This window comes from Megachile rotundata, chromosome 1 (genome assembly GCF_050947335.1).
Source record: "Megachile rotundata isolate GNS110a chromosome 1, iyMegRotu1, whole genome shotgun sequence".
Lineage (NCBI taxonomy): Eukaryota > Metazoa > Arthropoda > Insecta > Hymenoptera > Megachilidae > Megachile > Megachile rotundata.
Window position 1 is genome coordinate 10,543,347 of NC_134983.1, and position 27,792 is coordinate 10,571,138.

Here is a 27,792-nt window from a genome sequence, read left to right on the forward strand (position 1 = left end):
ATCGAAGCATGCGCTGAATATACCAAAACTCGTCTATGCTTTTTCGCGAAATGAAGCATATTATAAACAACGTGGGTAAAAAGTAATTTGTAATAAAAAAGGGAACTAGAAGTTAATTTCAATAATGCTATTATAATTGTACTTTAAATATTTATAATAAAACAATTTATTTTACCCTAAAATGTTGTCGACTGTTTTGAAGTCTGTGTTTGGTTATGATGATTTTAAAAGTGATATTCAAAAACAAGCAACAACTGCTATTTACAAAGGTTGACTATTAACATATTTTTATAATAATCAGCATGAAAATTAATTTGTTTGTAAACATGTAGTAGATTTTGATAGTACCTATACAAACAAACAAATCAACATTTAATATATTTTTAGGAAAACAAGATGTGTTTGTTTGTATGCCAACTGGATCTGGAAAATCACTTTGCTTTCAGTTGCCAGCTATAATGAAAGAAAATAAAGTTACAATTGTTTTCTCACCGCTGTTAGCTTTAATGAAGGTATATGAGTGATCGATACTTCTATGAAATATAGTTATAGAAAATTAAGTTAAATAACTAATGCACTACTGATTTATTATTACAGAATCAAATAGATTTTTTAGTTAGTACAAAGATAAATGCAAGATCATTGAATTCAAATACAACCACAAAAGAAAGAAATGCAATAATTAAAGATTTAATGTCTGATACTCCAAAAATAAAATTATTATATGTTACTCCAGAAATGGGAGTACAACCACATTTTCAGGTATATTTTTAACTGACATTGATATTAAAATAATAGGACATGCTTTAATAATTATTGAAATTATTTTTTTGCAGGATATAATAATAAAACTAAAGAAAGCAAAAACATTATCTTATTTTGTAATTGATGAAGCACATTGTCTAAGTCAGTGGGGTCATGATTTTAGACCTAGCTATAGACAGTTAGGAATATTTAAGAAATTATGTCCTAATATTCCTATAATTGCATTAACAGCAACTGCTGCAAAGGAGGTAGATATTTCATAAATCCATACTTAATGCTTTTTGTAATAAAATATATTATTGCAGGTAAAAGATGATATTATGCAGTCTTTAAACATGAAAAATCCCTCAATATTCTCAGTACCTGTATTTCGACCTAATCTTTACTATGATGTATGGTTTATAGAAATATTAGATAAGCCTTTTGAACACTTAACAAATTTTATAATAGAAGCTCTTGGTTCTCAAGATGAATCTGTTCCAAAAGTAAGTTATTGTTTGCAATCTAAATATTTATTTCTTATGCTTTTATAAATTAAAAATTTTTCACTTCTATAAAAAGTCACTGTAAAAACTATTTTAGGTACAAAAGAGTTGTGGCATTATTTATTGTAGAAAAAAGGAAACGACTGAAATAATTGCAAATAAATTATCTAAGTCGGGAATATCTACTCTAGCATATCATGCAGGTTATACCTTAGTATTATTTCGAGCTTGTGTGAAATTTATAACTTTTAAGGATATAGTGGGGTAAACAGTCATGTTTGTAGGTTTGAAAAATCAAGAACGTAATGAAGTTCAAAACAAATGGACATCTGGTGAAGTACCTGTTATTGCAGCAACCTGCAGTTTTGGAATGGGTGTAGATAAGGGATCTGTTAGGTACATTATATTACTTGATAAAAATATATACTGCGATTTTCATTATTCAAATAAGCAATGTGCAATATTAATCTTGTACAGATTTGTAGTACATTGGACAGTTCCTCAAAATATAGCAGCATACTATCAAGAATCGGGTCGAGCAGGCAGAGATGGTAAACCAGCATTTTGTAGAATTTATTTTAGTAACGAAGAATATAAGCCCATTGCATTTCTGATCAAAGAAGAAATTACCAAGAAAAATTCGGAACTTGTAAAATTACGATGGAAAAATTTTGAGAAAACTGTGGCATATTGTCTTGAAGCAAAGTAGGAATCTCAAGCTCTTTTCCGTGTTTTTCTTAATATTGTATTCAGCGATTAATTTTATACATATAATATTGTATAGATGTCGGCACGGCGTATTTTCTAAATATTTTGGGGATGGACCACCGCCATGTAAAGATAGATGCGATGTGTGCAAAAACAAAGATCTTGTTCAATCAAGGATATCACAGTTCGAAATGTCCCAAACTCGGACATCCCAAAAATCTAGTAGTAATTTTGATGGTTTTGGATTAGCAAAGTATGACTGTGTGTAAGTAACTTATTGTTGCTTCAAGTTTATATGCTTTTGGTTAAGATGTGGCTACTGTAAATGATTACTTAAATATGTAGTGACGAGGAATACAAAGAAGAATCAGGTTCAAGAGAGAGGCTCATTGCTGAAAGCAAACGGGAAGCTAAAGAGTTAATTGATAAACAGTTTTCTATTCGAAGAAGCAACAATAAAATGGACGAGGTATGCATACATATATTTAGAGATTTAAACTATTTTTTTTATCATCGCACCATTCTAGTTAAAAAAACAAAATCGCGAAGATGCTAAACAATCTCATGTGCGCGCAGCTGAAAGTACTGACATAAAAATAAAGGGTTTAGCTGTTCAAGTGCGAGAACATTTTTACAATCAGTTAAATTCAGCATTGAAAGATAATTATGAAAAAATGGTTCCCGACGTATTGGGACCCTTTCAAGAGAAACGTCTGCACAATGTAGCACAAGATCTTGAGTATAAAGTGTTATGCAATACTAAAGTTGCAAACAAATATAAATTTGATATGTCTAAATTGGTACGTAATGTAGTGTTTTATTCGCGTATAAGATGCAACAGTTTTAACCGAGTGTTTATTTTGTCCATGAAAATAGATTTCCTCTGTACGAAAATGTACTAGCACTAATACGCTTCATGAGTGTTTGAGTGATAATGTGAATTCAAATAATTGCACTACCGGTGAAAATAAACAGGAAGAGAGTAACGATAGTAACGATAGTTTCGAACAAGATACAGGGAACGATAATGCGATAAATAAGTTTTATGATAAAGATATTGGTACTTCTTTTAAAAAATCAAATACAAACAGAGATATTTCATGTTCTACCTTTAAGACTGCTTTAGAACTTAGAAATGATAGAAGGTTAATGGCAAGTACAGCTAACAATAAAAAAAAATATTTGTTTGATTCGAGTATTTTGACAAATGACAGTAAAGATATTAACGTGTTAGGGACGGAAACTAAAGACAGTGATTCACCTGCTAAAGTGGATAGTGAAAAAAATATGACGTTAACAGAAGATAAAAGTAATGAACTTCAGCAATTAAGCGGATTCACGTGTGCCCGAAAAATTCACGAAGAGAATAAAATATCAAAAACTGAAGATAAGAAGTCACGCAAATCTTCGAAAAAGTCAGTAAAAAAAGATTCAGAGAAGAAGAAAACATCTGCGAGTAAAACGGTTTATGATCAAATTTTACAAGCTGCAAATTCAAATCCTAAAAGGACGATTGAACATGTTGCTAATGAGTCACTTTCGGAAGATAATAAAAGTATCGATAGTACAGTTATAACTAAGGATGCAACAGTAAACAGTCAAACTAAAAACAAACGTAAAAATATCAATTTGTTTAAAGACAATACGAATGCCGAACCCAATAAAAAATTAAAATTCAGTGAAGAAAAGGTACTTGCAGTTGATACTGAAAGAACTATCGATCATAATAGCGAAGTTAATGTGAACGAAATGTCTATTAATAAAAAGATAGAAAGTGAAACCAGAAAGGATGACATTAATGATGTTCAATGTGAAGAAGTATTATCGATGATAAAAACAGTGGAAGAAGAAATATCAAAAGAGGGGTATACAGTGGTTCAACATTTAGAAACAAAACAGGATAAAACACGCCGATCAAAACATGAAAGCAATAAGAAAGTACTTGTACCCGCAGATAAAGCTACGCAATTTAAGACTGCAGAAATTTTGAAAACACATTTAATGAAATACTATCCATCCAAGCGTATTCCCGATAGAACAACATTTTCAAAAACTTGCAGAGAAATGCATTACAAAATACTGGCTAAAAAAATATTCGGTAAAGATTTTTATAAATCGCTTCACTATATTTATTCACCATTGTAGTTTAATAATAAATAAATAAAAATTAATTATTTGCAGATAAAGAAGGAATACGAAAATTTGTTGTAAAATACATGGCGCAGAACTAGCGACTTTATAAAAAATGTTTGTTATACATATAACAGCAATCAAAAGGTATTTGTATATATAAACCCGTACAAAAATGAAATAATAATTTAATTACCCTCTTTGTTTCATAAATCTTAGAATTATTATCTATGTATAAAACACTGCCATTTATTTATCATTGTGGTTTAATTTTAATAGGAATTTTACTTTTTAATTATACTTTTATTTATATACCATATTTTGTTATTTATATATATTTAAGAATTGGTTCCTATTGTAATTATGAAATTTATATATGTATAAACTACTTATATATAATTAATATCCGATGTATTGTGATTGTTCTTTATTATTAAAGTGGAAGGAGGATTGGTGAGTATTGTATAAATTACAAAAACTACAGGATTAATATCTAATGGAATATAATTTTGTTAGAAACATTATTTATTGAGCAATTTTTATAAATACTTATTACAATTTTACTGGCAAGAATTACAATATTTGCATGAAGAATGTAACAGTTATTACATGGTTGAACATTTCATTGAACAAAATTTTTCTCATAAACAACATGAAATTTACAACTAAAGGAAACAGAAATTATTATGTGTACAAAGTGGTTAAGCAACAATTGTTTTATTCTATTATAATTAATATGAGAATATAATTGATAGGAACATGTCTAGTTTCATATTATAATAATACTGTTTCCTTAGCTGATCACAAGTATTAGTTGATTACGTAGATGAGGCAAGATTGATGTTGAATAACTTTTTAAACCTAATTACCTTATAAATAACTTATAAATTACGAGATTACACCTTACTATTTTTGACTTAGCATATACAACTTCAGATGAAAAAAATGCTTCTAACTTTACTGTTTTTCCATTTTATATGCAGCACAGTAAATGCATTTATGAATTTAAGATTACTTTATACTATACGTATAAACTTTAAAAATTTATAAACAATGCAAATAATACCTATCAACGATTCATAATTAAAAGTCTATGTACAATATTTACAATCGCAGCAATTTCTTTCAAGCTGACAAAGTTTAATAGTCTTATTATTCCCCTATAATATTCTGATATTTTATAAACATGGTAATAATTGTTGTATTCTACAATTCAATATTCTGCTCTAAAAGTGTTCATGAATTTTATAGTTACATAATTTGTAATAACAAATAAGAATAATTATGTACAAATATATTTACTGAAATTGAATTCATAAGTACTACTATTAGGGGAATTATTTTTTTTGAAACGAGATTACTTATGATTACAATTTAATGATTTAAATTGCAACTGAATGAATAATTTCACGTTTGTTATTGAAATATTTGCAAACTATGTAAGATATAGTTTTGAAGTATTTCGACAATTTTTTTATACAATATAAAATAATACTTTTTACAGCTCATGTGGAGCAAAAGTATCTATACAAGATACGCAATTATTTATTAACCCTTTCAAGAATGATTCAAAGTTATTATTCAAGTATCACTTTTCCCTGTTCGTTATGTGAACGTATTTGTTATATATTTTGTTTAAATTTCATGGTCTCGTATCGCACAAACGGTGCAATTCCAAATTTGTTATGTATTTTCATTGTCCCATCTCCTTTCAAGTATCTTTTATGGTATAATTCCGTACAAATCTCTTAATCACTACAACCAGTCTATAATATCAGTCTTAATGCATTTAATCGTTTATATAAGATTATGAATATATTTTCATGCAAACCAGCGATGAATCAGATTTGCACGATTATCCCATCGGTGTAAACGATTATTGCACCTATCTCTTCTTCTTTGTCTAACAATCGCACCGGTTTTTTCATGAAACAATTTTGCATACAAATTCCATTAAAAATTAACTAATTTTCATTAATAAACAAAGAAATTTTAAATAATAGATTTTATATACATGAAAGAAGATATTTCACCCGCTATTGTCTCATGTCATGATTTGCATATTAAAAGAATTATATTCAAAAAAATATTTTGAATTTGCACCGTTCGTACCAACAAACGAGAATTAAATTTTGATAGAAATATATGAAAAAATGATACCATTACCACGTTTATATTAGCGTTTGTGCTAAATAAAAAGCTATTTCATAATTCCTTACTAAATAACCCATACATTTATATTTTTATTATTAATGTAAATTCGATTTGAAAGTAAGAGTAACCATAAATTTCAATATACTTAAATTTTGATTCCGATATGTTTAATGGGTTTTGAGCATAAGTGAATTTTACGCGGGAAATAGCCTCTTTCAAGAATTACATCCGTAAATTATCAATCACACTATATCTTCTCTTGAACATGGTAATTGCGGCGATTCTTCAGAGATCGGACTCGCCTCGTTCGGTTGAAGCAACGAACTGTAGTAGATGTCCATTTCTTTGATTTTGCACGACATCCGTCTGTTATTGTTGAAGAATTTATTATTCTGTATTCCAGAGCCTAACCATTGCTGGGGCGTCGACGATCCCTTCATTTGAAATACAAGGATTTTGTGGATACTGATCACTATAAGTATAGAACCCACGATGAACAGGGAATAAATCGCTACGTATTGAAGAACCGGTAACAAGTTTAAATACATCCAGAAACGATTATTCATCGACTGTGGTAACTCGTACATTCCCTGAAAACAACATTTTGGATATTAGATTCCTTTTGTAAATTAAAAATACATTTAAAGAAATAACATTAATTTTTGTACATAAATATAGCCAGCATCGTTGGTCTCGGACCTCATGTTTAGAATTCTACGATTTATATTTTCAATTTTTAAAATTTATAAAGTCAGAAACTTTTCAGTTATCAGTCAAAGAGTAGGATACAACTTGTATATTAGTGCTGGTCACTGATTTACGACAACGTCCAATAGAAAAAGAAATCATATTGATTTTTCATCAATCAGTTTGAGCTACCGACACAAAATAAAATTTATGCTGTGCATTTGAACTAAAAGTATGTTGCTTATGTAACGTAAATAAATAAAATTAATATTTTTGATTATGAACTTTGTTCTTGTCCCCATAGATATAAGGATTGTACAAAATATTCAAATAAAGATGTCGATAGATAGAAGTCGATTTAAAGAAGAAAATAATAGGTGTATCAAGGGGTTGATTATCAACACTAATGTCACCTACAATTTCAATATATAGATATAGAAAATATTTATGTTATCGAACATCGATCTGTACAATATCTAAATTACCGATACATCGGTATCATGCATTGATATAAAAATGCCTATATTGTCGACAATGCAATGTCGAAGATGCGCTACTGATATTTGAAACACATTAAAGTTATTTCATATTAATTGAGCGAGCGAGCCGAAGGCGAGCGAATTTTTTAGTCCATGGTTTGACCTATTTTTTTTATTTTCTTTTCTAGCACTCTGAGGATGTTCTTGTGGCATTATATAGGTTCTAGAGAGGTCACAGAACAATTTCTGACCCTCAGAAATACGTAAAATTGCCTATTTTCGGAAAAAAATAGAAATTTTACTTTTTTGTAGTTCCGCCTCTCGTGGCTAGATGGCGATACCTGTACCGTTTTTGACCGAATTCGACAAAAATTGATTTTCTGGCTTTATTAGGCATCAAAACGCATCAAACTCTAATAGAAATTTGTTTCTAAATGCCTCAGGAACCATACTACGTCGCCAAAGTGCCGAAGTATCGCACTTTGCAAACGCAGTACAATTGACATAGGCGGCTCATATACATATCGGAATGCTGACACAACATAATTAATCACTCATTACCCGGACATTATTTATGAACTTTTATGATCAAACCATGACAATAATGCATTGCTGACCATTCTTCAATCATAAAAGTGCACTAAATATATCCACAAAACGTGTAATTAATTATTCAAAATAACCTCGTGTATACCCCTTGTCACCGTGGCTGGCCTTATGTTATTAGTCAATAACTAATTAATTTCATTAAAAATCTGAACATATGTGATACGAGAAAGTATCTAGGGAATCACTGAACATTCTTCAACCATAAAAGTTCATAGACTGTGCTCAGAAAATGAGTAATTAACGATTTTGCATACTGATTATCGTGTATATTCCTTCTGCGCGCCGCCCCCGCATGCCAGGGAGGAATAATCACCGAAAAACCATATCCCCGTAGACTTTAATGCAAAATTGAATTTGCTCGCGCTTATGTACTTGACTTTTCAACTTTTTTGTTCACGTTTTTCTCTTGCACCACTCAACCAATTCAACCGGCTGGCACGGTTGACTATTTTTGCTTTAGCGTGAAATTTACTCGCTCGCTCAACATTGTTAGGCGCGGAGCGCCTCAATCAAACAGACCCAGTTTTGATACTCACGATTTCGAACCACAGTAGGGGTAGAACGAAGTTTTCAAACTTTTCCACCCTGGCCATGTGTCCAATGTTTTGCAGAGCCATGTTGATTTGGAAACGGAAAGCAAGTTTTAGCGGAAGGCCTGATTGTGGTTGAATGTACGCGAAAGATTCATGAAGATCCGCGTTTGGAGTTAAACCCTCCACTGCAGCCAATATACTTGGATCTGATTTGTAAAAGTGCGGATACGACAGAGCTATTGGAAAACCTGTGAATATTGTAAAATACATGATTAGCCGAAAATAAAATTTTTCTGAGTTCTTTTACTGTAAGTTGCGTTTTGGAAATTTTTAAATTATTGAACTTACACTTAAATGTAGAACTCAAAAGTTTCAAGCTTCTAATTTAAGAAATTTACCAATTTTAAAAATGATAAAATCTCAAATTTAATATTCAATGTTTTTCAAATGAAGACAACGTGTTTCTAAATTTAGTGCAAAGTTTGTAAATGCGTAGATTTTTGAAATCGTGAGTTTGCACATTTTCATAAATCACAAATTCGAAGCTCAACGAAATATTTCGCAAATTTGGAAGGTTCCGCGTGAATGAATGTATTATTTATTTTTAACTCGTAATGACATGTGTCGGTGAATACGATTATCATTAAAGTCTAAATTTTCCCATTTCTAATTTAATCGTCATCCTTGACGTACACGTGCCATATCAAAAATAGCATAAGCGCAGTAAAATATAGCGACTGTATAATATAAATATTATATGTAATAGCTTATAAGACCAGTACAGTAAATAAATATCAAAATACCGTCTTACCGTAATAGCAATCGGTGACGTCGATTAAGCCAGGTTTCAAACAGTATCCTTTGCGACAGAAGCACTTGTTCTCCGGATTGTAAGCACCATTATCCAACACGTTCTCCACGAACTTGTACTGATACGCGTGCAATCCTTTTATGTACGTTTCTCCAGTTTGATGCTACAAAATATAATTTACGTATGATCTCCCGTTTAATACTGCAAAATATTAGAATTTTTGAGTATTTCTTTCGTTTAATTTTGCAAAATGTTATAATTTATATATGTATTTCTTGGTAGAGCAAAATATAATTTTGTTCTAATTTGTTCTAAGATTGTTCTAATCTTTCACTATTTTTTGAAATACGACTATATTTTTGTATTTTCTCCAATTTTTACAATTACAGTAGACTCTTGCTACATTGCCATCTTTCGTACAATATAAACGTTCCTCTAAATAATTGATTGTTGCTTCAACATACCATGTAGGCACTGCGACAAAGACTTTTTCTGTAGAACAATACAGTCTCATTCGGTCGAAGATAACTTGGGAACTTGACGCCGTCACTGGCCTGGTTCACATTCGCGCATTTTCCTGTCCATTGCGGCAGATTCACGTCGCCGTTGTACTTTTCGATTAAGCCTGTTCGACGAATGTCGTTTGCCCCCGTGTAAACGGTCTCAACGTCACCGTCAAAATCGTACATCTATCAAATAAATTGAATCATGTTGTAATGCGGGCCCCAAATTTAACACAATCATAAGTGAAGACTTCAAAGATTTTAGTAACAAGTTAATTATTCATGTGGGAATATAGAGATGTAGGCATTTGGAGATATGATTGAATAGGTATCTAGAGATTTAGGGATCACGGAATATAGAGATTTCGGGGTGTAGGAATTTCGGGATATAACAATTTTGTACTACAGGAATTTTGTTACATAAATATTTCAGAATACGTGAATATCCGTATACATGTATCTAGCCATATACTAAAGAAAAACTAAACTGATATTGATTTATGGATGTTTGTCAAGTAACAGCATCTGGTGATTTAATTACGAGGTGAGATGTCATCTCGCAATAATTTCATGTAAAATAGCGTTTGTATTTATACATTCAATTAGCGATTCATAAATGCTTATAAAACTTGTCTGAAGTTAAACAAGACAATTTTTCACGGAGATGATGCATAGCATAGGAAATACGGAAAATCATTCTGTTTATTATAGATGACTAATATTAATTATCCACTGTGCGATTCTTCATATTCATTAGATTTTTATTATCATGTATAAGACAGATAAGTGTCATACTTTTCACTTTAGGAAGAAATATATCATTCGAAGCTTTGAAGGATAACGGGTTTAGAAATATTTTTCCTCTTTTTTATATTCTGAACGTCATTGTAACATCATGGAAAATCTTTTCATTCGGTAACTTTATTTCTAATAAATTCGACAAAATTATTTATGACTCAATTGGCTGTGGTGAGTTTATTTTTTACGAAGGTTTAATTTTATTTATTTTTGTTGGGTCGAATTGTTAAAGTATAATCAATTGAAGCCTATTTTTTGTATAATAATATAATCGATTTATATTGTAAAATAATTTTCAATTGAAAAAGTAATAGATATAAGTAAAAATTGATATATTTAAAATGGGTGACATTTAGACAAAGTTAACAAGGAAGAAACTTACCCTATCGATGAGACCGAGTTTGTCAAACTTGATCCAAGATGGCATCATTTTGTTCCCAAGACTAACAAGAGTAGACTCGTATCCGAACATGAACTCTTTAGCACTCATTTCAACTAAAGGTTGTGAATTCGTATTCGTAATCAACAAATTCAAACCTAATCTAGAGAAATAATTGGAATCCTTCATGACGTTTGTAATACTCTGAAACAGAAGAAAAAATATATTCAAGGCAACGAACACATTTGCAAACCACTATCAGTTAATTAGGAAAATGTACAAGAATTAACAACAGCTTATTCATAGAAAAATTTCTAGATTCTTCTTTATGCCATGCAAATAACGTTACTTCGCGTAATATGTTGCTTAATTCTATATGTAACCAAAAAATTAGTAACTAATGCGTTACTTAAAACTGTTTATAAATTAATATTAATATGCTAGTCATGTGTTAATGAACACACTCTCGGCTGGATACGCATTTTCCTAGCATTCCGGTTTTTATGGCTAAAATTTACCTTCTTTAAGTTATCAGACAGTAAACGGTTTAAAGTGCAACACGTGAAAGAAACATTTTTAGAACTTTTAGCTATTTCACAATTTTGTAGATTCTTGCAATGTCACATCATAAATTTATCGACCATTAACTGAACAAATTTTACACCTTATAAATTTTTATGTGAAAATTCAATGTTTCTGAGAGTAATATTCAAATGCGAGTTTTTCACAGCAGGTATATAGCCAAAGATATTGCATGGTCATAATGATGATGATGGTCATTTTTAACTATTATAATTTTGAAATAACCATCTTAACCATTTTTCGTTTTATCCATTGAATTAATGTATCTATTGAATACAATAATAAAGTGTGTATTTATAATACATATAAAGTATATATCTATATATTCACGCTCCCATTTATCTATTATTTTCAGTACAAATAATTTTCCAAAATTTGTAGGAAGTATCTCATCCAATGTCAGAACAACCCTATCTGTAATGCGAGTATTAATTAACGTTATTGTTGCTCCTGTCCATATATCTCCGATTTTCGAGTCGCATATCTAATCTTCCTCATTACGAAACACGATATCCAATGTATGTTGAAGTTAATTAGCGATGATTTGTTATGGTATAAAATTTAACCGGGCATAATTTATCTCCGCGTATCGTCTTCTCACTTCGTTATACCGCTTCCATTTTCTTCTAGTATCAGGTTAAACGATGTATCGTTTGTATCCATTGCCGTGCAAGAGCTAACCATTTGCCTGAGCTATCGTGGTCTTGATTTTATACGAAACTTCATCGACGCTGGTGTAAATTTATCAGACGTTTATCGAATAATCTACAAGAGGAACTTGCACGACTTGAGCCAATGTTCCTGTTGATTGCATACATATGCATCAGCTGTACGAGTTTGTGTACGTGTTGCACGAGGATGCTCTTGGCAAATTGTTGTGGACTACCATTGATCGAATGGTGCTTTTAAGAAACAAGGGTTTCAACACGGTTTGTTTTATCACTCTTTTATTCAGTTATTTTTGAAGCACTGAATGCTTTTCAATTTTATCATTCTTTTGGTTTTGTTATTGCTAATTTTTGGGGGGGAATATTAGTAATTAGGGGGGTAGGTATAAGGGTGGTTTATGGATTATTATGGGGATTTCAGTACCACGTGTGAGTGATGGAAACCAAATTTGAAAATTGCCTAATATTCACAATTTTTTATATTTTAACATTTTAGTGATATTTTTCGAGTTCTCAATTTTCTAGCGTTTCATATTCTCAAATTTCTAAATTCTCAAATTTTCACTACTTCTAATTTAGGTATTACTAAACTTTTTAATATGTAAAGTCTTAAATTTCCAAATTTAAAAATTTTCAAGTTATAATTTTCTAAAGTTTTGTACTGTCAAATTTGTAAATTCTAAAACACTGAAATTTTTACATCCCTTAATTCTGATATTTTTAAATCTTTTAATATTCAAATTCCTACATTTCCAAATATAGAAACATTTAAGTGCTCAATTTCTATTTACTAATTTTAAGATCATTAAATTTGAAAGTTTCCAAAATTCTAACTACAGTTTCAAAATATTTTTTTCTACTCGATATATTGTTATTTTATTGTTAATTTTGAACGTATACTTCCATTATGAAACAATCCTACGATTCATCATAGTTACGGTGCTTTCTCAACACCGCGAACATGATGCACTCGTTAAGAATGTCTTCGTGCAATGAATGAAAATTTATTGTACTCATTGAACGCGTAGAAAACCGTGGTTTGCTTTTCTAGGGAAGCAAAATGATTCATACGGAATGTTTGGTTAAATACCTTTCTACGATTCAGGGAATTTTCGATGAATGAATATTGTACGCCCTTCAATGATTTATTTTAATACGTATTATTCGATCTCTGCCTTTAATTATACGCTGAAATATCTGGTTGTGGTTTTCATTTATACGATTCCAGGAATAAATTTTTAATCAAAATAAGCGATAAGTCCAGTTATTTATCAGGAAGTTGAAAAATTTACTAAAATAGCTGATTGCTAATTTTTTAAATATCCAAATTTCTGAATTTCTGAGTTTCTGAGTTTCTGGGTTTCTGGGCTTCTGAGTTTCTGAATTTCTAAATTTTCAAATTTCTAAATTCTCAAGTTTCCAAATTTTCAAATTTCCAAATTTCTAAATTTCCAAATTCTCAAGTTTCCAAATTTTCAAGTTTCCAAATTCTCAGGTTTCCAAATTCTCAAATTTCTGAATTCTCAAGTTTCCAAATTCTCAAATTTCCAAATTCTCAAATTTCCGAATTCTCAAGTTTCCAAATTCTCAAATTTCCAAATTCTTAAATTTCCAAATTCTCAAGTCTCCAAATTCCCAAGTTTCCAAATTCTCAAGTTTTCAAATTCTTAAGTTTCCAAATTCCCAAGTTTCCAAATTCTCAAGTTTCCAAATTCTCAAATTTCCAAATTCTCAAGTTTCCGAATTCTCAAATTTCCGAATTCTCAAATTTCCGAATTCTCTAGTTTTCAAATTCTCTAGTTTCCAAATTCTCAAGTTTCCAAATTCTCAAATTTCCAAATTCTCAAGTTTCCGAATTCTCAAATTTCCGAATTCTCAAATTTCCAAATTCTCTAGTTTTCAAATTCTCTAGTTTCCAAATTCTCAAGTTTCCAAATTCTCAAATTTCCAAATTCTCAAGTTTCCGAATTCTCAAATTTCCGAATTCTCAAATTTCCAAATTCTCTAGTTTTCAAATTCTCTAGTTTTCAAATTCTCTAGTTTCCAAATTCTCAAATTTCCAAAGTTTCAAGTTTCCAAATTCTCAAATTTCCAAATTCTCAAATTTTCAAATTCTCAAGTGTCTAATTTCTCAAATTTCCGAATTTCTATATTTCCAAATTACCAAATTGCTAATTTTCCAAATTTCCAAATTTCCAAATTTCCAAATTTCCAATTTTCCAAATTTCTAAATATCTAAATTACTAAGTCTTTAATTTCCATCTTCGAAACTTTCAAATGACCAAGTTCGCTTCCAAATTATTGAATCTTGAATCAAACTTGAAATAATAAATTCAAAATAGCACAGTATATTGTGCGTTATGCTTAATCAATAATTCAAAAGCAGTATAATCAATACTTTTACCAATTAATTTCTTTATCATTCGGTCAACAAAATGCAGAACTTAGCACAACTGCCTGATTTTCCTACAATAACTTCGCCAGTTATTCCCCGCTCCATGTTTTTCCTCTGAACAAGAAACGAATTTATAAAGAAAAAATGAATTTAAATGCCAAGAAGTTGTTTCAAGTGCGTGGACGGATATCATTCAGATTGAATTTACGTCACAAGTGATCACTATTAATCGAAGAGCTCAAGGTTCACAGACGCAGGTGATTATAAGTCAACTGGAGCAAAAAAGAGCGGATATGCAAATTAATGATCTGATTCCGTTTGTGTGTGAGCGAGAAGATAGTAAACTAATAATAATTAACTGGATTGTGCGATGACGAACGATTTGATGCATCGCCTTGTAATTGTCTATAATTCTCATTTCCATGAAAAGATGTAATCTTATGTTATAACCATATATTACAGTCATGTTTTTCAAACTTTATTGCTTGTTCGATCGAGATATATTATTTATGAAGATTTGTTGTGTTTCCGATTAATTTTGCATTCTATGATTTTTGCAATAGTGTAACAGGAGAGATTTTTTTAGAAGCGTTAATTAATAGCAAATTAGTATATCTGTTTCCACACGTTGTTTGCAACATTGAAGCAAATGAAAAGTTTATTAGGTTGTATTTTTATTTTTCACTTGCATCTCATCACGCACTCGTTCTTCAGGCGTGAACAATTTTACTGGAATTTTTAATACACTGCTTGATTTACTAATTTGGAATTCAAGTACGATTATATTTTGCATATTAATATCGCAGCTGTAATTAGTTCTGATTGACACACTTGACAAATTATATTGCAAGGGGTTAATAAACTGTAACCTTATATTGTCATAATATTTTATGCTATTTATTTTTTATTTTGAGCAGTTACTAGTAATGATTGCATCATATCAATTAACAGTGTTTTCATAAGAAGATGCAATTCTATCTTACGATCATGTTTTTTATACTTCGATTGAAATGCATTATTATTTATGAAAATTAAATAGGCTTTTAACGTCTGTGATTAATTCTGCGTTGCATAAGTTTTGCAACATTGTAACACCAGACACATTTTTTGTCTTTTAACACCGATAATGAAAGTAATAACAAATATTATTTTACATTGTAAAAGTAGTCATTTGTAATATGCATGTATGTATAAATAAATTTGTAATATTTACGTTTGCAACACTTACCATAAATTTAAATTAATTTCAATAATTCAAGTAAAATAGTTTGCGTCAGAATTTGTATTAAGATACTAAATTAGTGAAATGTAAATTGTGTATTATTTTGCGTAGAATTTTTGCAACACGTAAGGAGATACAGAAGATATTTTGTAATGGTGAAATGATTCGGATTCAACGCGGAATTATTGTTGATGAAAGGAAAAGGAGAAAACCGGTATGAAATTAAGATTTCGTACGCGAAAATTGTATGCTGTGATCATGGATTTTGCAATAGCTGATCATTGCCCGAAACATAGGTTACTAGTATTTGGGACTCTTTTTATGGCGTGGAACACCTTTCACGTACCACGCAGTCGATTGCAATATTTAATCTATGGGAAAAGCTCGTGAATTGCAAATATCATAACATAGTGAAATTCCAAAGTTTGAAAATTCTGAGCACACCAAATCCTAAAATTCTGAAATTTCAACCTCAAAGACTCGAAATTCCAAATCTAAAAATTTGGAAATTTCCAACTTTCTAAGTCCTAAAATTTCAAACCTCAAAATCCTAAAATTCTATCTCTTCAAGTCCCAAAATTTCAAACTTCAAACCCCTAAAATTCTATTTCTCCAAGTCCCAAAATTTCTAACTTCAAAACCCTAAAATTTTAAATTCTCCAAGCCCCAAAATTTCAAACTTCAAACCCCTAAAATTTCAAACTCTCAAAGTCCCAAAATTTCTAACTTCAAAACCCTAAAATTTTAAATTCTCCAAGCCCCAAAATTTCAAACTTCAAACCCCTAAAATTTCAAACTCTCAAAGTCCCAAAATTTCAAACTTCAAACCCCTAAAATTTCAAACTCTCAAAGTCCCAAAATTCCAAATCCTAAAATCTCAGAATCTGAAATTCCCAAATCCCAAAATGTAAAAATGCCAAATTACCTACAAACTGATTATTATTTGACTAATTTAATGGAACACGAATACACTGAACGCCATCCTGACAGCATTGCCATTTAAAGTACCATCTTTGATAGATCATTAACCCCATTGGCAATCGTTCAATACTTACAACCGAAGCATGTATCGACACATTGTCACTTATTGTTCTATTTCTAACTAACACATTGTTAAATAACTTTTTTGAAGAAACCCTTTGATATTCCTCTCGCGTTCCGTGTGCAACTGTTTATCGTCGAAACACATATACATGTACATATAAATTATCGACATTAATTGAGCATCTTATGCGCTCATTAACACATCGTTCGATTAGATATTATTTGAATGTATATGTATATCTTTCATTAAAATGCAGACATATTCATAGAGTTATTTTATCGCAGTTACTTTTTTTGTCTGATGATGTTGATCGAAGTCATTGATGTATTTACGTTTAATATGTCATATTATACATAATAAAAGTTATGACCACGCTAATTATTACATCGTTAATTAATTTTATCTTATCTTGTTATTAATTATTTTCGTTTGGTATTTTTAGAGATTAGAGTCACGTGTTTTATCTCCGATATTAGTTTTTGCGGATATTGTTAATTAATTTGTAATTAAATTGATTGTCCCTGGTTCGAATATTTGAGAATTTCGAAATTTTCATCTGTTTATTTGTAAATTTTCTAAATGAATTTGAGACGTTAAATCGAATTTCAGTTAAATTTGGAAGGTTGGACATTTGAGAATCCAAAAAATGAAAAATTTGAAAATTTGCAAATACAGAAATTTAAAAATTAAAAAGATTTTGGAAACCAGAACATTTTTGAATCCGACATTTTTGAAAATTAGATTATTTCTAAATTATTTAATTCCAAAATGTCCTCACTAATGTTAAAAAACGTATGATTAAACACGACGATACCAATTTTAGATAAAAAATGGTTCATCAGCCAGCGCTTGAAAATACGCTGTTCTTTTCTTGGAATGTGATTTATACGTGGACATAAACGAAACGAGATTCGTGTACGCTTTAAGGATCATTTTAAATCCGCTGGGTCGCATACTCCATTTAATAAAAACACTGGGTTCGTTCACTCGAGGGTATTGTCCTCGCTACGATTTAGCTTGCATACATATTTATTAATGTTGCAAAATATCTTGGGAGAATTGACTAAGAGTTTGTCATTTTTTTTATGTCTTTTTTTATGAGTTCCTTGACATCGGTGAATTTATCTGTTGTGAATTGAAAGAACACTGAATTCAAACTTGTTTCACGCAAATAAAATATTATTGTGAAAAACCACATGCAACGAAATTATTGCACTTTGTTTAATTGGAGATCCTAATTAATTATGTAGATCATTCGTATACTTCTTTTTCAATAAAATTTTAATTTAACATTTATTTATTTAATTAAAATTTATTTATTTATTTAAAATTATTTATTTAACATTAGCACAGTATCATAATAAAATATGTACAAATTTTTCTAAATCCTTCATGTTGAAATAAATTGAAAAAATAATGTCTTTTTTTTAAAATTAATACTTATTGCTAAAATTCTTTTTAACTTCCTTCCTATCATTTATTCCAATATTTCTCATCTGTAATATCGCCCGCAGTAAAATCGATAGTCACTTAATTATCGAGAGATAAACATACTAGATCACGTAAAAAACGCTTTTCAAGTCTTTTAATTAATCGAAAGACTCAAAACAGCAATTAAATAAAAAAGTGGACAGTATTTGATGCAGTAATGGAAGTTTGCAATACACGAACTGTAGTTAATTTTTTGTACGATACATTACGTTCTCGAAGGAAGAAAATTGATAATCGGAATGTATCTCAGAACATATTGCAATTGTAACATTTTCACTTACCAATAAAGCGATGTTTGGTAGTATTGCTAGATCTTCTTCCTTTCCACCGCTCATTTCCGGTACATACGTTAAGGGATGGCGAGGAAACGTCGTTACAGTGCCATTGTTGTTGAATGTCACATCTGCATGTTCGATCACCTCCCTGAAATTTCATACAAATTATTCGTTAAAAATCAATAAGTACTAAATCAATAAGTATTGAATAAGTATCCAATACATTTATCCAATTCATTCAAATCAATCATGCTTCAAACGAAGTAATTCATTCTTGTAATTTACACAGTGCTGATTTTCGTTCCAACAGTTCAATTTAATAGTCAAGAAGTCAGGTTCAAAAGTCAGGACATTTAGGTAAAATTTTACGTAAAGATTGGAAAATTTTAAACATCTCAGAAAAATGGGACGTCCTAATTCTATAACTAATACACACTGTAAATGAATAAATGAATAAATTAAATTTTTGCTAAGTAAAATCTTGTTCAGAATGATGTCCTCTATCACCCCTTTCAGGGAGTAACACTAATTACGAGACATCTTGTATATAATAATTGCCAATGAATAAATGACTAAATTATATTTAACAATTGCAAATATATGAATACATTATAACAATAATTGCAAATGAACAAATTAAATATAATAATTCCAGAAGAATGAATTGCACAATCATCAAAATGGACTTTAATTAATCTCCGACATTCTAAAATCGTTCTGTACATCAAAATGCAAATTCTAACCCCTAGTGTTTTAAACGATGTTTATCTTCTAAGTTTGCAAATAGCACTTAAGCTATAAATGTCCACACACTAATTATTTCGTAACCGACTCCTCGATAAGATGCGACAGACATTATCAGTAAAACTCATCGAAATACATTAATGTTATCGAGGTATCAATCGATTAATTAACATGTACTCGTACCTGTAAGTGTACGGACCAATTTCCTGGAAGCGTAACTTGCTCGCTATACCGGACATGTATTCGTCGCGATTCGTTATGTTGAACAAATAGACTTTCAAGTATAGTTCGACATCGGGTTTCCGCCATAATTCAAATATTTCGCCTCCTTCGCTGAATATCACCTTCAATTTGAAAAGCAGATCGTACGGCTGGAGTACGAAGAGAATGCAACCAGTGGCGAGTCCGAGCGAGCCCAACGTCATCAGCATGAAAATACCTGCACGCAGTAAGAGATAAAAAGTGAGTATGCGATGCACGTGATTAAATGTACGAAATATTTGATTAGCACGTCACGCATGCATGGTGTTTTTAAGGAATATGACAATACAAGAAAAATGAAATTTTAATATTGGTAGTTGGGGAAATTGCAAAGACATAAATTTAGGAAATATGGGAATTTAGAGGATTTAGGGAATTTGAGAAATTTGAAGATTTGGATAATGTACGGGATTTAGGGAATTTGAGATATGAAATTGTGAGAATTTGGCGATTTAGGGATATGGGGGTTGGAAAATTTGGGGATTTAGGGATTTGGGAGTTGAAAAATTGGGATGTAAGAAATTTGGGATTTGAGAAATTTAGGATTTGTGAAATTTGGGACTTGAGAAATTTGGGATTTGTGAAATTTAGGACTTGAGAAATTTGGGATTTGGGAAATTTGGGATCTGCGAAATTTGGGATTTGGGAAGTTTGGGACTTGGGAAATTTGGGAATTGAGAAATTTGGAACTTAGGAAATTTGGAACTTGAGAAATTTGGGACTTGGGAAGTTTGGGACTTGGGAAGTTTGGGACTTGGGAAGTTTGGGACTTGGGAAGTTTGGGACTTGGGAAGTTTGGGACTTGGGAAGTTTGGGACTTGGGAAGTTTGGGACTTGGGAAGTTTGGGACTTGGGAAATTTGGGACTTGGGAAATTTGGAACTTGGGTAATTTGGGGTTTAGAAATTTAATCCCTTACACAAAGGATAACTTTCCAATTGATTTAAAAATATAATTCTTTTGAAAATATAATAAAGAAGAAATTTATGAAGCAGTAACTCGAGATGTCTGATACTGCAAATATTAAAACATTAATAAATTATTACAATCCAACAGTATCAGTATAATCCTGGTCCAAACTAGACCCCACTGTCCCTCATAATCACACCTCCTACATTAATTAGAGCACTATATCCAAATTTAAATTTCTATTCAAACACAAATCCTCAGAATATACTAAACGATTTGCCCCAAGATCATTAAGAAAACATTTTCTTCCGATAATCTCGCGTCTATAAATACACACATCAGATAAAGTCGGTTACTTCACATATTTACCATCATTAAAGTTTCCAATAAAAGTCCCGTATATTTTATCTGTCAATAAATTCGATCATACAGCTGGTTCACGATTCACTACACGTGACACTATTCGAAAGTTTTCCATTTTACGCGATTCGAAATATTACAAAACAATTTATCGTGGAAAACAGGCAAACGCATTACGTCGACAGATCGATCAAGGCGTAACGCTTGTTTATTTCTTATCGAATGATCGACAACGCATTAATGATCTCGATTGCAAATTTAATGATTGTCCGGAACTCTTGCACGCCTCGATTGCGTAATAGAATGATGCTCTACTTTTCTACGCTTATTTCCATTTTTTCCATTCTTTTTTTTTGCTTCGAATCGGGCAACCTTCTAATTTATACGTATCAAATTATACCGCGAAGTTTGATACTTCCGACGTTCTTTGGAAATATTGCGTGTCGCGAATGATTCGTTAGATTTGCATGAGACATACTTGGAATACGTGGGAATTCCGGTTTACTCTGAAATTCTTCCTTTATCTTATTATACATGTTCTCGGTCGAAAATCGTTTGATGAATTTTAAAAGAACACGTCACGACACTCAAGGAAAACGCGGACGTACGACGTTATGCTGGTCTTTAAAATACTCGATCACGCGATCATCCCCGAACGAATATCATTTTTGTTCAATTTTACTGACACACCGACCTCGGTTTTTAAATAAAACGGAAGTCGCAGTTATTCTCAATGGTCGATACTTTCAACTATGCTTCGAATGTCAAGGTACTATAAGTTGGTGCTGTTAGTATTAACAAGAACATGTTTCGTTAACACCAAACATATAATGTGTATTTATTTTGAAATTAAAAATGAATAAACAAACAACAAAACATAAATTAGTACAAACATTAATTCTTTATTTTGATGAAAATCAACTCTGATTTCAAAGAATGTATTTTAATAAAATGTGTATCTTATAATAAGAAAATGGTGGAGCGGTCATTTGGCTTGGTAGTTTTAGTGTTAAAAAATGGATGTATTTGAGTTAATCATTTCGTATATCTTCTGAGTTGTTCGATGTAAATTATGAACCACAGTTAAGATACAATTGAAATGAATAATTATTAGAAACGTTGTTCTATCTGAATGTCTTGGATATTCTTTTCATACACAAAAAGATGCGACAATATTCAACTCTCGACAATAATTGAAATAATGGAAACATCTGTGAGATCTAAATATATTTAGAGTTAAACATTATCTTGTTGTAAACAAGGTTACGCTCTACTGATTATGTCAGCGAAATGTCAAACAAAAATCTTCCTAAAAATCATGAAAACATCGATTAGCTCGGAAACGAGACACAACTATCTTAAGAATACATTTAAATAATTCGATAGGCAGGAAATTAAGAGGTACTTTGTATACTTTGTTGTTCCGCATAAATTTCTAATAAAGGTTTCTAGGATAGCACTTTAGATCAGTGTTTCTCAACCTTGTTTTAATCTAATGGATTTGTGATATCTCAAAAATATTTGTAACATATTTGTTTAAGTTTAAAATCACTGAAATCTTGATATCATCGAGTGCAGGGAAAATGTATATTTTTTGACAAAATGAAATGCGACCTTGTCATTGGATTAACATTTAACCCAATCTTATTAACTTGAGTAACATTTAATGTCTACTACAATTTTAACACTACAATTTGAATTATTAGAAATTAATAGTGGATCATAAATCGAAAAACTCTGTTTTCGAGCGTCAGAAAGTAATTCGAACAGAATTGTACGAAGAAGAAAATCGATAGAGCTTATCGACGCACGATAATTAATCGAGTGGACATTAAATTCATTCGTTAACGCAGCGTTTACGTGTTCTCGCACGATGTTGATCCTTGACGGAATAAATTTATTGCGACATGTTGCGTATCACTGCGATTCGCTGTTATTTATTGACGCGTACGAGAAGAATCACGAAAAACCTTGGATCTCTTTTGAGATTAGGTATGAAGGTTCTTGATGTTGGATTCTGCGTAATTTTCTATTATTGTTACGGTACTTTTTATGAAATTTGCTACGGTTGGAAAAAACACAGAGTGAACGGTTCTTTAACGAACGACTCGGAGACTTCAATGCTGGGTAATGTCGATGTGACAGACAGAGATAAAGTATTTGTACGACACAAAGTAGCGAATTGTTAATTTTATTCGTTGGAACTTTTCCACGGATCTAGAGCGTTTAAATCAACGCGGGAAATCAAAGGAATTTATTTTATGGAATAGAGAACTTGAAAATTGTGCGTGATCTATTGTAGCCATTACTGGTCTTATGAGCTCTTACAGCACTTTCAGCACTCTTTTAATTTATTATACTACGTAATAATTGTCTACTGTAATAATTTATTACAATAATATTTAGTATTTATAATAAAAATTTCTTTCTGCAAAGTATAATATATAACATAATGCATAGTCTTTACAATTTATCCTTCAATGAATGACTACGTAAACGTGAGATATTGTGAATATATTGAATTCCTATAAACGTATTTATACATCACGTGAAGAACGTGAAGAACGTGAAGCAGTTGATAAAACAGTAATTACGTGAATTAATAAAGCACATAATACTTTAGCAGTTATAGAAATTATTGCGTCAATTTCACTCGTTTCATAAATAATAAATTATTTGAATAAAATAAAAATTTTAACTTAATATAAATTAATGTAAAATTTGTAAACTTATTTATATCCTTGAATTCAGACAATGTAAAAATTCCTATCAAAATATACTTATTTATCACTCAATCATTACCGTTAAATATTACGGGTAATAAGTTTAAATGGCGTAACCGAGCTGCAATAGACTAAAACTATCTGTTAAAAAAGTTGCAAAGATTTAGAGCGTATAAATACCGAACATCCGAGTGATGCTTCACACGCGAGCTGCTTGAAAATTAGAAATCTTTAGTTTTAGATATGTTAGAAACTAAACCCACTGCAATCAAATCTGCAATTAATTTTACATATTGAAATCAGTGCAGAAACTTGGAGAAGTTATGTAACCTAAAAAAATTTTAGCTCACAATTACTGTTAATTGCACATACCAAATTTTCAGCCATAGACGTTCTTTTTGTTCTAAAAAGAATTTTTCATTCGTTATTTGTATATCAAATTTGTGTACTCAGTTAGTAAAAAATTTTAGTTCAGTTATGAAAATTCCAAAGTTATTAATGATAGATACTGAGAGATTTACTCAGCGTGTAACATGTAAGCTATTTGTAAATCAGACATGTTCAGCGATAGTAACGAGTGAAATTTGAACTAGTTCGATGATCATTAATCCTATGCTTTTAGGTGGATGTGGAGCGTTGAAATCAACGTGGAAGATCAAGAGAATTTGCAGTTTATAGAACACACGGAAGAAAGTTGCAAACCATAAATCGTTAATGGTAAGAGAACGTTTATGGAGATACAAAGAGATGCGATACAAAGATACGTGTGGGAGACAGCAGCTCATTAACCTTTTCATTTTGACAGTATTCGATTGAAAACTACATGAATGTGCACTTACATTTGAATTTATTAGCGAAGAATTTATTGACTTCTTTTTCACGCATGTTTGAATCATCTATTAAACACTCATTCTGCAAACATGATTCTTAAAGAGGAACTGTGTGAATCCCAGCGTTAGAGTACCGTGGCCATCCCCTTTTAATCACGTTGAAAATTGAAAATTTCTGAGTTAATTTGAAGATTTCTAAATCAGTTTGTACACCGTGATGATATGATGTTACGCTTTTAGCATACGTAAAAGTCCGTACTTGCTCAACGGGCCATATAATGGGATCCACATAGCGAAGTACAATGTATATTGAATTCGTGGTGTGACTAATAATTTGTATAACAGTCAACGTGATAATAGTGGCTATGATTCTTGCTTAATAGTTCATTTTACAGAAGAGATCACTCTTGACGAAAAACTGTAACACAACATGTAACACAACTTTAATTAAGCTCATGTACGGGAAAAATAAAGGTCAGAAATTTTTAGAGCTCTTAAACTTAAGACAATGATACACATTAATAGATTCAAAGACAAAATTGAAAGATTCAGTATTACGAATATCAGTACTAATGTCTTATCTATAATCCGTGTTTAGTGCGCTTGACTACGTCAGTTTTTATTGTGACGGTCATATGTGACTAGCGTTGCAAATTCAGCTAGAGAAAACAAAGGAAAAAATATTTGAAGGTTCTTAACGTTAACAAAGATACACGCTAACAGATTAAAAGAAATTGGAAGTATCCTTGTTCTCAATAATCCGTGTAACGTGTCTGATCACAAATGTTTCCCTACGGCGGTCAACGTGTTAGTTTTACATATTTAAATCTTTTGTACAAATCTGACCATTTAGATTCTTCAGATTCTGACTTTGTCCAGGTAAATAAAATCAATCCACAATACACGTACGTAATTGTACTATATTCATACGTCACCAACGATTCATCAAGAAACGATGGACGTATAACTGATTGCTTTGGTAACCGTTAAGTAATCTTGTCGTAGATGATGAGGAATACAAATGGTGGCGCGGAAATAGAGTCGCAGACATCGTGCGAAGGTCGAATGATGACTTTTATCGTACACAGTAATTTTGTCGTTGTTAAAACAATGGGATTCGTGACACATGTGTTTCAGACCCGGTTGTGTTTTGCATGAAACGCATGACAATCTTTTGGATTCGTTGAGTAGAAACTATGCGAATATCATAGCGTTATCAGCTTGTTATAGCAGTTTATACACGCGAACGTTGTTATTACGTGTAATTGGCAAAATGAACGTGTTGAAAGCACGATGAAGAGATTGTTAAATATGCAACGAAGCCAACAGTTGCTTTTTATGTGTCAGCATTGTACACGGACCCTACGGCGGAGAAAAACTGCTTGTTAATTATACGGATACCTTAATGCATTTCTTGAAAAAGTGTTTAATGACATTCTGGTAGCTTCTAGATTAATTTCAGGTTGTGTTTACTAGAAGATTCGTTGTTATTCCTCGGTGTTTATACTGTCTTTTTTATCTACAACTTCTCTCTCATATATGTAACTTCAATCTCTGTTCTGTTTATAATATTCGTAATTTATTTGTAATATTTGTATCTAAATTATTTAAATTAAATTTGTATATCATGTAATATATTTAACTTATTTAATATACATATATTATATTTAGAAATCTATTGATTATATTGATAATACAGTATGTTCATACAGTTTTGCATTCATAAAAAAAAAATTGTAATAAACCTTGTAATATAAGAGAAAAAACTTGAGAGACAGATATTGCTCACTTAAATAATTGTAGTGTTAAGAATTTAATAACTTGAAAACATGAAAACATGAAGATATGAAAATTTCTCAAGCGTAAACTTCTTGAAATTTTCAAAAGATCTCAATAAAAACCCCATATTGTTTTTGAAGCGTCAAAGTGATGTCGAGGTTGGGTTCAACAGGTGAATGCTAAAGGCAGGGGCTTCGAAGCTTAGCCACGTGTTTGTAAGTTTCGTAGAGACGATCGTTTTGCTCTTGACTATTGCAAGATTGCTGGCAGTACGGCACGGTGTGGCAATAATTTTCCGGCGGCAATCGGGACACGACTGTAAATGTGTCATTCAATAGAAAGTGCATATATGACCTGTCGTTATATTTTATATCCACTGATTAACTGCACCTTTATGGATGTATTGTCGAAACACGAGTTTCAATGTACGGAACCGGAAATTATGAAATATTGGAAAACATCTTCCGATTGTTTCTCGTAATCGATGGAGACTAGATACTGATACATGAATTATCTCTGATCTCCGTTTAATGAATCTATCATTGTTTTGTATAATTAATGTAGCAACATTTATTGTAATTATCGGTGATCAAATAATTCAAGTCAATTATCGGAAGGCAAGATGAACTTTTGAGAAAAATATAAAGTGACACATTAAGAGATTTGTAGACTTTATAACCTATGTGATGTCTAACCACATATGTTAATTTTCACTGCGGCAGTCAATGTATTAATATTTCACTAACAAAGTATAATCATACATTCATTAGAATCATAATAGTAGTTATTATTAATGAGCTCAAGAGATCGTATGATTAATGTATTTCAAATACATGTATAAATGAGTAAAAGTATTTCAAACTTACAGCACCACGTGTGGCCACCTCTCTAATATAAAAATATTCGACTCTTCCGAAAAGTGCTAATATTCAATTATTTTCAAATATTGCAATTGTATAAACCTTTCATCAATTTCTCAGAAAATGTAGTAATGAAAGTGGCATAATGAAACAATATAATAATAGTAAATAAAGTTAAAGTAAAATGACTCCTAACCTCAAACACAAGAATACAAGAATAATAATGAGACATTATAAACCTTCAAATAATTGCAACACTAAAGAATTCAGGAAGAACTCAACAAGCAAATGAAGAATAAGTGAAGCTGGTTTAGATTAACAAGTATCAATAAACTAGTGTCATTCGAATGCATATCTTAAGATAAGCTCTCATTTTTATTCTCGAACGCAACATCGATAAAGCTATTCATTGACCGCTACATTGTGGCAATCGACTAGTACTTTATGCACAATACAAGCAATTTATTCCGAAGCTGTCAGGGGTTGATGACTCTGTGCGACTCGTTTACCATACACCGTGGCGCAGTATCAACCGTGTTCAGTTCGGCAGTTTGTGGATTTTTTCAATAGCCGCGACTCACGAAATTGCATCATGTAAATAAACGCAG

General features: G+C 31.0%; 2 protein-coding genes across 10 annotated transcripts in view; one reads left to right on the forward strand and one right to left on the reverse strand.

The window, feature by feature from the left end:
• The first annotated feature begins 22 nt into the window (after positions 1 to 22).
• Positions 23 to 7,209, forward strand: LOC100883096 (ATP-dependent DNA helicase Q5). 4 transcript variants are annotated; one of them, XR_013038608.1, is made up of 15 exons: positions 24 to 269; positions 388 to 512; positions 598 to 762; positions 837 to 1,013; positions 1,071 to 1,250; positions 1,348 to 1,453; positions 1,535 to 1,646; positions 1,728 to 1,955; positions 2,035 to 2,223; positions 2,304 to 2,427; positions 2,486 to 2,758; positions 2,835 to 4,056; positions 4,140 to 4,235; positions 4,528 to 4,541; positions 6,646 to 7,209. XR_013038608.1 is itself a non-coding variant. In XM_012280708.2 (14 exons), exons 1-13 carry the CDS (start codon positions 182 to 184, stop codon positions 4,187 to 4,189), a joined length of 3,039 nt encoding a protein of 1,012 aa, XP_012136098.2. In that variant the 5' UTR covers positions 24 to 181; the 3' UTR covers positions 4,190 to 4,235; positions 6,646 to 7,209. The 4 variants fall into 4 exon arrangements, 3 of the variants coding, with proteins under 3 accessions (XP_076389172.1, XP_012136098.2, XP_076389157.1); XM_012280708.2 differs by lacking the exon at positions 4,528 to 4,541; XM_076533057.1 differs by lacking the exons at positions 4,140 to 4,235; positions 4,528 to 4,541; positions 6,646 to 7,209 and having other exon boundaries at positions 23 to 269; positions 2,835 to 3,114; positions 3,212 to 3,388.
• LOC100882988 (scavenger receptor class B member 1) overlaps positions 4,575 to 27,792 on the reverse strand; it is a 51,802-nt gene continuing 28,584 nt past the window's right edge. For 5 of the 6 annotated variants that reach the window (XM_012280709.2, XM_012280710.2, XM_076533069.1 and 2 more), the window contains 7 exons: positions 19,647 to 19,902; positions 18,726 to 18,867; positions 11,045 to 11,245; positions 9,826 to 10,050; positions 9,362 to 9,524; positions 8,554 to 8,798; positions 4,575 to 6,832 (listed from right to left, as the gene is read on the reverse strand). In XM_012280709.2, the coding sequence (XP_012136099.2) occupies positions 6,485 to 6,832; positions 8,554 to 8,798; positions 9,362 to 9,524; positions 9,826 to 10,050; positions 11,045 to 11,245; positions 18,726 to 18,867; positions 19,647 to 19,902 (1,580 nt within the window). In that variant the 3' untranslated portion in view covers positions 4,575 to 6,484. Of the gene's footprint in view, positions 6,833 to 8,553; positions 8,799 to 9,361; positions 9,525 to 9,825; positions 10,051 to 11,044; positions 11,246 to 18,725; positions 18,868 to 19,646; positions 19,903 to 24,554; positions 24,901 to 27,792 lie in introns of those variants that run through there. The other variant, XM_076533061.1, reaches the window with a different exon arrangement.